At 36.7% G+C, this 9114-nt stretch overlaps 2 protein-coding genes across 3 annotated transcripts; both read right to left on the reverse strand.

Annotated features, from left to right (window-relative positions):
• Positions 1–70: 70 nt before the first annotated feature.
• LOC126583098 (glycosyltransferase BC10-like) lies at positions 71–2884 on the reverse strand. 2 transcript variants are annotated; one of them, XM_050247397.1, is made up of 3 exons: positions 2605–2884; positions 1610–2158; positions 71–969 (listed from the first exon to the last, which is right to left on the reverse strand). In XM_050247397.1, the coding sequence occupies exons 2-3, from the start codon at positions 2129–2131 to the stop codon at positions 334–336; spliced, it is 1158 nt and encodes a 385-aa protein (XP_050103354.1). In that variant the 5' UTR covers positions 2132–2158; positions 2605–2884; the 3' UTR covers positions 71–333. The 2 variants fall into 2 exon arrangements, with proteins under 2 accessions (XP_050103354.1, XP_050103355.1); XM_050247398.1 differs by lacking the exon at positions 2605–2884 and adding an exon at positions 2246–2561.
• A 4972-nt stretch (positions 2885–7856) lies between these two features.
• On the reverse strand, positions 7857–8668 carry LOC126634142 (40S ribosomal protein S30). The gene is made up of 3 exons (XM_050304633.1): positions 8522–8668; positions 8296–8433; positions 7857–8084 (listed from the first exon to the last, which is right to left on the reverse strand). The coding sequence occupies exons 1-3, from the start codon at positions 8523–8525 to the stop codon at positions 8038–8040; spliced, it is 189 nt and encodes a 62-aa protein (XP_050160590.1). The 5' UTR covers positions 8526–8668; the 3' UTR covers positions 7857–8037.
• Between the last annotated feature and the right edge of the window lie 446 nt (positions 8669–9114).

Here is a 9114-nt window from a genome sequence, read left to right on the forward strand (position 1 = left end):
CAGCACAAAATTTAACTTGGAACCGCATCAGAAGATTAATGAAAGCAAAAGTGTATGAAGTCTTTAGAAAGGGGGAAAAAATGGGAGGCAGTAAATTTATTGAATAAGTATGATTCAGAATCAATACATTCGATCAACTATCAACCAGATATAAAAACGGATCATTATTGTACCAGAAATTTTGTAAGATCCTAATTTTGAGCCCTATTTTTCTATACATACAATATGCTTTAACATTGAAGTTTCAAAAACCCTATTGAATTTGGGTAAAAAGGTAATCCATCTCAGCTACGCTCACATGCTCCAAACACGCAATTAGAACTCAATGATATGTCAAAACCCAAATACTTTCGATGCTAATTCTAACAGGGGTTCCAAAGCACTCGGGGCAAACTTTCGTGCAAAAAGGAAACAGAGTGAGGTTGGCTGGTTGTTGTAAAGACATGTATCACTTCCAATCCTCTTGAAAAACTCCTCTGTAATATCAGCTTTGCCGAATGTAGCCGGATGAGCACCGCCCCTCGACCAGTCTACATAGGTAAGGGTCCTGTTTGCCAAAAGATGCGGAGTCTCGATGCTAAGCATCGTCTGGAAGTAGTGCTCATCCACATAACATGCTGGTTTGCAGAAGTCCTTGAACATAGGGTAGTAAGTTGTGTCTCCAACAATCCTAACTGCAAGTTCCCGTTTAATCTCAAACCACTGAGACCCTTTACGCCAATCAGAGAGATTGACCAAAGGGGCCATGCGTCCGTCATAACGTCCTCTCCCATAGGGCCCATTTTCATCAAACGAACCCATGAAGCTGTACCTGGATCTTGATAGGTAGTGATAGACAATGCTCAAGTTGTAGAGAGGAATACATGACTCGGAAAGGAGGATAAACCATTCATTTGAGATGTCAAGCAATGCATTAGCTAAGAGTCTCCTCTCAGCTTCGCACATACTCATCTCTCCCCACTCGGCAACCTGAATCATAGAATATAAATAGTCACAGGTCTAAATACACGAGAACAAGTTTGTTCTGAAAATTATGCTTAGAAAGCCACAGAGGAATGACATATCTGTTTGTGCATATATATGAAGGTATCTAATGATCGATAATCAGGTGCCCATTGATGTAGATAACCAACGGGGGAAACTATTTCTAACCACAGGTTCCCTACTGATCAATGCATTAGTTATTCAAAATAGATACTCGCTTTCAGTACATTAACATCGATCAAGGTGGAACCATGGAAGCAAAATGCACGCTGTGCAGGGAATGGTCCAAACCAACACCATAACATGGGGAGAATTGGCAGATGATTCAGGCGAGGTATTTTTGGTTAATCATGGTTGGGAAGGTTAATAGCTTACAGATGTAAAACAAAATATGACTAGCAATTTAAGATTGCAAAATCATAGAGTAAAATGGGATGGTCCAATCCAACATGAGCTGGAGGAGCTCGTCCTCAAAACCTTTTAGATTGACAAAATCAAAAGTATCATTTTTCGACATACAATGCAAGTGAAAAGCAGCATACGAAAATATTAAACCACAGATAGGGCACCAACTCACAACAAGCAGGCCAAATGCATGAAACATATTCAATTAAAGTAAATTTACCTGGCTTGGGATTTGTCTCTTGTAAAACACCGATGTAGGTGAGAAATCGGCATTATAAGATGGCAACGAATGTACATAGATCGAATAAAGCCCCTTGTGTCCTCTAAAAAACCGCTCCCAAAGAGGCTCCATCGGCAATGGTCCCTTGGTTAAGAACATGAAGGCAATTTTAGGAACTCTCTTAAACGGATACTCCTTTATTTGAGGAGCATGTGAAGCGAGCCACATCAACTCGGTGTCATTCATGGCGTGCAACAGATTAGATGGAGGTCTAATCCGACTTTCTAAACTACTCGGCTCTTCAAAGCAAGGCCTAATTGTGGAAGGTGCTGTTGGAGCCACATGCTGAACAGGGAAAAACCGAATCGAGTGCATACTCAACAGCGAAACCCCAAGACCCAAAACTACAAACATGACAAGAAATTGAACGAGTCGCATCGGCAAGGCCCTGGCATGGCTGGATTTAAATGTAGTAGCAGGATCCTTGCCTTCCTCCAATGCCACCACTCCCCTTGACTGCATCTTGATTCAAATCTTAATCGCATTCAACTGCCACCAAACACAACAAAATTCAAATTTAAATTCAAATTCAAATTCAGGGTTGTGTAGTTTTCGCAATGACAAATTCAAAAGAACCTTTTTTTCGATTCAAATCATCACACAAGTACACCCCAGATTCTGAAAATCACTTTCAATGAGAAAAGTGAAGAAAATTTGGATTTTGCGTCATGGGGTTTCCAATTTATGCAACAAGGGAGGCCCATAACGCATCCAAATTCAACAAAAGATCGAGATCACATCAGAAAGTTAGGAACAAAAAGTACATTTCCAAATGGGATTTCTCCAAACAAGAAGGCTCAAATCAACAAAAAGGAAAGTTTTGGGATCAAAATTCAAATCACAAAGGCTTGAATTCCCATTATCTTGGCAAATAAGAAAAAACATGCAACATGGTTAGAGAAAGAGAGGAGAGAGAGAGAGAGAAAATCTAGTACCATGTGCGTTGCAAAAAGGAGAGCAATATGTGGATGAATCAATGCCGGATACGTTTAAGGAAGCAAAGCAGATCGGCTCACACTTGTCTCACCTCAATTGTTTTGCTCTCGAGTTTGAGCCGGCTCTCATTCATTGAATAAAGGAATGAAATTTAGAGAGGGAGAGAGGGAGAGAGAGAGGTTTAAGGGGCTGTCACTCGTTCCACTGGTTTTGTTTTTCCTTTTGGTTTTGTCTAGTGGGGTGTTACGAAAAGTAAAACTGAAGAAAGCGTATAAGAGAGAGAGAGAGAGTGTTGGGGGAAGGAGGATTCTCTTATTTCCTAATCTCTTTTCTCTTCCTTCCTCTCTTATTTAAATGATTGCAATTTAGCTACGCAACATCTTATATTGATTTTTTTATAAAAATAATAAGACAAAAAATAATATGTGAGAAGAGGGAATGGAGGTGAAAGAGAATAGAAAGAGAGAATCATATTCTGAGTTGAGGATTTTGTTTTATTGGTTTGGTCCCTTGAGTTGGTGCAAAGGGAAAGGGAGAGAAAGCAAAAAGTTATACCTTATGTTTGTGTTTGTTTTATTGGTTTGGTCCTTTGAGTTGGTGCAAAGGGAAAGGGAATGAAAGCAAAAGGTTATACCTTATGTTTGTGTCCTTGTTCCTCTGTTTTGTGGCTTCTTCGTCGTGCACGTGTTGTGGCTTTACCAATTTGTTAGTTCAGTTACTTTCATTTTCCGATCATTCCATTCTTTTTATTTACACTAACCTTCATGCATGTGTGTGTTCATGTAAGCGTTCACGCGCGTGTAGAATGCATTTTTTGAATCACAGCATGTTATGTGAGACTTACATGTTTTAAATGTATTTATATGCGTGAATTGATAAAAGGAAAGTCAAATATTTGAAGTAAATGAATAATCTGATATCATGTTAGAAAAAATTCCTCACAAACCAATTAAAGCAACACAATTCACATAATAAGATCAGTTTTTTTATTTCCATCTACATTCTATTGAATTTACATTAAGAATAGAGAAAATAGTATTTAATAAACAACTTATTGAATCATATTATTGCTAGCCCATTGTAAGGTTAAGCCCATCCCTCCCCCTTAGTGTAAATAATATCATTTGTTCAAAAAAAAAAACAATCATTTGACAACTAATTTAATCACATTATTATGCACATGTGAAAGACCTTTTTTATAACCAGCATTACACGGCTCTTAAGATGTTTTGAACATGTTTAAAAATAGAGAAAATAATATTTAATGAACAACTAATTGAATCACATTATTATTAGTCTATTATGAGGTACTAATTAAAAAAAACTACACAAAAAGAATTAATTATTAAAGAAAACACTATTAAAATGACGAAAATACTTCTGCATTATATGGTGCATTATTTTGGGTTGCTTTTGAATTTTTTTTTGTTTTGGGGGCATATTTGTCTATAATTTTTTGGTGAAGCTTGTGACCCCAAAAAAGGTTGTTGGCTTTATATATAACTAGCCTTCATGCATGCGCATGACACATTTTTTGAATTACGGAGTGCTACGCGTGACTTACACATTTGAAATGTATTTATATGCGTGAATTGACAAAAGGAAAGTCAAATATTTGAAATAAATGAATAATCTTAGATCATGCTAGAAAAAAACCCCTCACAAACCAATCAAAGTAGCTGAATTCACATAATAAAATCGGTCTTTCAATTTTCATCTACATTCTATTGAATTTACATTAATAGAGAAAATAATATTTAATAAACAACTGATTGAATCACATAATTGCTAGCCTATTGTGAGGTACTAATTAAAAAAAAAACTGTACAAAAAGAATTAATTATTAAAAAAACATTGTTAAAATGATGAAAATACTCCTACATTATTTGGTGCATTATTTTGGGTTGCTTTTGAAATTTTTTGTTTTGGGAACATTTTTGTCCAAATATTTTGGTGAAGCTTGTGACCCCAAAAGGGGTTGTTGGCTTTACATATAAAGATATAAGGAAGATTTCACTAATCACCTAGGGGATCATTTAGTATTAACTTACTATTTATGTGCCAACACTATCTCCAACTCTTGAGTTAAAATCTAGAAAATTTAGGTTTTAACATAGAAATAGTTTTTCTACTCCAACCCTTATGGGTAAAATATTTAGCCTAAGATTATTAAATAATAAATTTAGGCTTTTTTTTAGGGAACTGTTATTAACACTCCAAAAATCTCAAAAGTAACTTAAAAAAAATTATGTAGATTATCCTAATTTAATTTTATGAACATTTTAGCCTAAAAACATTTAGATTCCAATAAATATTGAAAAATCACTAATAATTGTATGAACAATTAAATAATTTTTTTAATTGTTTTAGCCGTTCAATTTAATTTTAGGCTGTTAGATAATTTTTTTTTACAGTTATATTTAATCATATTAGATTTTAGCCGTTGAATTCAATGAATTTATAAATATAAATAAAAAAATCAAATAAATTTGAATCGGGACCATTGGTTGATCCAACGGTCTAGTTAATCGCAGCCATTGGATGAAATAAAGAGTCATTGGGCTCATAATGGTGCCCGACACGCCCATGTGTGTGGGACCCATCTCGTGTCAGCGCCTTGCGCGTGCAATCCATTGCGCGAGTGAAGTTTGTGAGTTTGGGGAAAAGTTGGGCATGTCCACTCTCATATATGCGCCACCCCACTAACCCAAGGGGGAATCTTGACTGAAATTTGATCCAAAATTAATTTTTGAGTTAAAACTCATTTTTAGCTCAAGGTTTTAGCAAGTTGTGATGAGTTTAGAAGCTAAAATTTAAGTTTTACTCCAAGAGTAGGGGTAGGTCTAAGAAAACATCATTTGTTAGGTGATTAATCAATATAGTGTGTGGCCGCTACATGTATGTAACATCTAAAGGCTGCTATATGATATTGTTAACGTTTCGGCAGATATACCTTTAGTGGAAAATGCATCTTAATTTTTTGCCTAATTTTTTTATCATTTCATGATGTGGTCAGATTTGCGTATCGAGCACACAGTCAGTCAAGAATGAAACTATAGTTGACTGTTAATATTTATAATTTGGCAACATACACATCTTAATTAGGTAGAAATATTTACAGTTTAGCAAAATACACATTGGCAACATACGCACCTCTTTGGCAAACAGTTGACTAACATGTATAACATAGGGGGAATACAATTTGACAACATTTATATCCTAATTAATTTTGACAAGGGTAATACCTCTTCAAACGCTTGAGCGTGAGGGCATTGCAATTATTAGTCAACTTTAACCCCAAACTAAGAAAATACAATCCCCTTCATTTACTTGTTTTTTGCGCAGCCAAAAAATAAAAATTCAAAAATTGCTATTTCTTGGCTTTTTAAATAAAATATTAAACAACCAATTAGTACTACGGTCTAGTGATATTCCTCTTCACTTATAAGTGAGAGGTCTTACGTTCGATTCTAGCTAAAGGCTAATTTGAATTACATTATTGCTAGCTCATCTCATCCCCTTATTACAGATAATATCAATTGTTCAAAAAAAAAAAAAAAACAACAACATTAAATGACCATTTAGTACTACGGTCTAATGATATTCTTATTCACTTGTGAGTGAAAGGTCTTAAGTTTAATTCTCGTCAAAGGCGAAGTTGAATCATATTATTATGAGAAGTCCATTGTAAGCTTTAACCCACTTCCCACCCTTTTAGTGTAGATACTATCGTTTGTTAAAAAAATAATACAACATTAAACGAAAGAGGGACATTGAACTCGAAATATTAGTTATAAAAGTCTATGCTCTTAACTAATGAGTTACAAATCCCTCGCACAAGGAGGTGGGGCTGTGGCGTATTCGATCTGTAGGTGTAAGCAAAGTAGCGTGAGCAAAATCATAGCATAGCGTTTGGTTTTTTCCTTTCTCAATCTTTTACGAAACGACTAAATGGCTGAAACGGCCGTCGCAACAACGTGACAGCAATTGGCAGGCCTCCAACTCCAACCTTTTATTTTCATTTTTTGTTGCTATCTCCATTTGTTTTTTAAACGTTGTCGAGTAGACATCACTGGACAAAGCTCGATAAACACTTGACAGTCCGAATCCCATTGGATCCTTGCGATCCTAGTCAACACTTCCGAAATATTCAAAAAAAATTATATACAATTTGTGGGATGACCAGATCCTCTTTGTAAGGATTCTATGGATCAATTCATCTTACCCGTTCATCATACATTATGTGATCAACTTTTGTTAGGTACTGTTTGTGTTTAATTTAAAATAATTTCTGACCACAAAATGACTAATGAGCGGATATGATGAATTGACCCCTAAGATCCTCACAAAGAGGATCCGAATAGGATCATGTTCCCAATTTGTGTAGGAATGGTCGGATATTCCGATGTTTTCGTATTAAAAACGGCAAAACCAATACAAAAACTATGATTATTTGTTGATAAAAGACTAGGTAAAAAGAGAAGCTATGATATTGTCTCCATAACCAGCTCCAGCTCCAGCTCCCAACAAGAAGATTATTACTTGCAATCAAACCACCCCGCCCGCCCGCCCCAGGGGCGCCTACGATGCCATCTTTAAAGGGCGAACTAGGCCTCGAGAGCTATCTTCACTTTCAACATCCAAACCTATATCTCGCTATTATACTATGGAGTTCGATCGTGGTGACCTCTACTCTAGCATCTCATCATCAATCAATGTTCGAATCATCGTGCAGAGACGAGTCCCAGCAGTGATGTTCGAATCATTGTGCCAAGTGTTTGTGACATACTGCTACACTATTAGATACAATCATACAATTGGAACACCCCACTCTGCAGGGTCTTAAGATTTTCATGTTCAAGAAACCAATTTTGTTTCTGCTTTCATCCAGAGTAATCATGACAGATTCACTAATAGTACTCTGTTCCTCATATACGCTCATCAGTTCATTCCCATTTCTAGTCATGTATTCCGTGGCTTAAACTTCTAAAGGAAAATGGTTTCAAAGACTTGTGGGTTTACGAAGGGAGAAAACAACCGAAATCTAAACACATTATCACTTAACTTAAGATTTCTAAACAAACAAACAACTCCTTAATCTCTTAACCCTCTCGTAAACAAGAATAACAGTAATTTCTAGTAGGATCATAAAAAGGTGGCATTAGTGATACCAAAACCAATTATAACAACGAAACAACAAGGCATGAGCAAATCAGAGCTTAAAATCAAAGACCAGTACCAAACAATCATGTGGTCAAAAGTAAAACATATTACTAAGCATTTCCCAATCTGAACATCATAGAGAGCGCTCCTAAAGGGTACAAGTTAGACATAACCAGAAGCTAATCGAACTGCTACAAAATTTCACAATCCATATTTCAAATGAAACTAATCCCTCATTAAAAACCAGTAAAAGTCCTCACAGAGCAACCTTACTTCTCGGAAGAGTTCGGCCCCCTCTTCTTCCCGAATCCAACAACTGCAAATCGAACCAGAAATTACAATCAGCACCATCCAAATTACCAACCTTTAGCACCTCAAACGCATTAGAACTAAAAAAAACCAACATCACATTTCAAAATTTCAACACCCAGAGACTTCAATTGAACTAATTTATCAAATCCAAAGAAACCCTAATCCCAAAAAATCATTAAGTATTTAATGAGTGAAAGTGAGAGCGATGAGCGTACCGGCTGTGACGAATCTCCTGTTGTACTGCAGCCTCTTGTGGGCGCGGCCTCTGGGCTTCTTCTTCTTGTCTTGCTTCGCCACCTTCGGAGTCTGACCCCTAACCTTCCCGGCACGTGCGAGCGATCCGTGAACCTTACCTGCACAGCACTCACCCACCGTTGCAGACCAATCAAAAATCCATAAAATCCACATAAAAAAGGGGGGGGGGAAATGTGGATCACGTACCCATGGCTGATCGGTGATGCCGCTGCTGCTGCTGCAGCTCTGTGTGTTAGCGCGCTTCTTTTTGCGATGTAGGGTTTTGGCGGAGGCGGAGAAGTGGGACTATATAGGGTTAAGGTCGTTCAGTAGTAGGAGTATTTATCAAATATAGTAAAAAATTAACATTTAATTTAAAAAATGTCAGTTTTTATATAAACTTTCAAATGTATCTAAAATTTTACTTAAATGGACACAAATACTCTTAAATTTAACAATAAAATAAATTAAAGGCTTTTTAGCCACTGTCGCCTCAAGCTTCGGTCCAATTTCACCTTCGCTCCTACACTCCACCACCATAACCCTATCCCTTTCGACCCCTCATCACTGACAATGAGCGTCGTTGTGGTTACTGCAAGTGGGAGCAGCAAAATTTCAATCATGTCTTCAACGCCTTCTTTCTTCCCACAACCTGAGTCTCAGCTCTCCCCCCCCCCAAGCCGCCAATTCATGGACGCATAAACTCTTTCTGAATCGCATCAATTCTCTATAATCTTTGAACCCAATTGGAAAAGGAAAATTTTAAGAAAGAACCACTAAATTTATCTCAGTGTGCGGAA

Source organism: Malus sylvestris, chromosome 9 (assembly GCF_916048215.2).
Source record: "Malus sylvestris chromosome 9, drMalSylv7.2, whole genome shotgun sequence".
NCBI classification, from domain to species: Eukaryota; Viridiplantae; Streptophyta; class Magnoliopsida; order Rosales; family Rosaceae; genus Malus; species Malus sylvestris.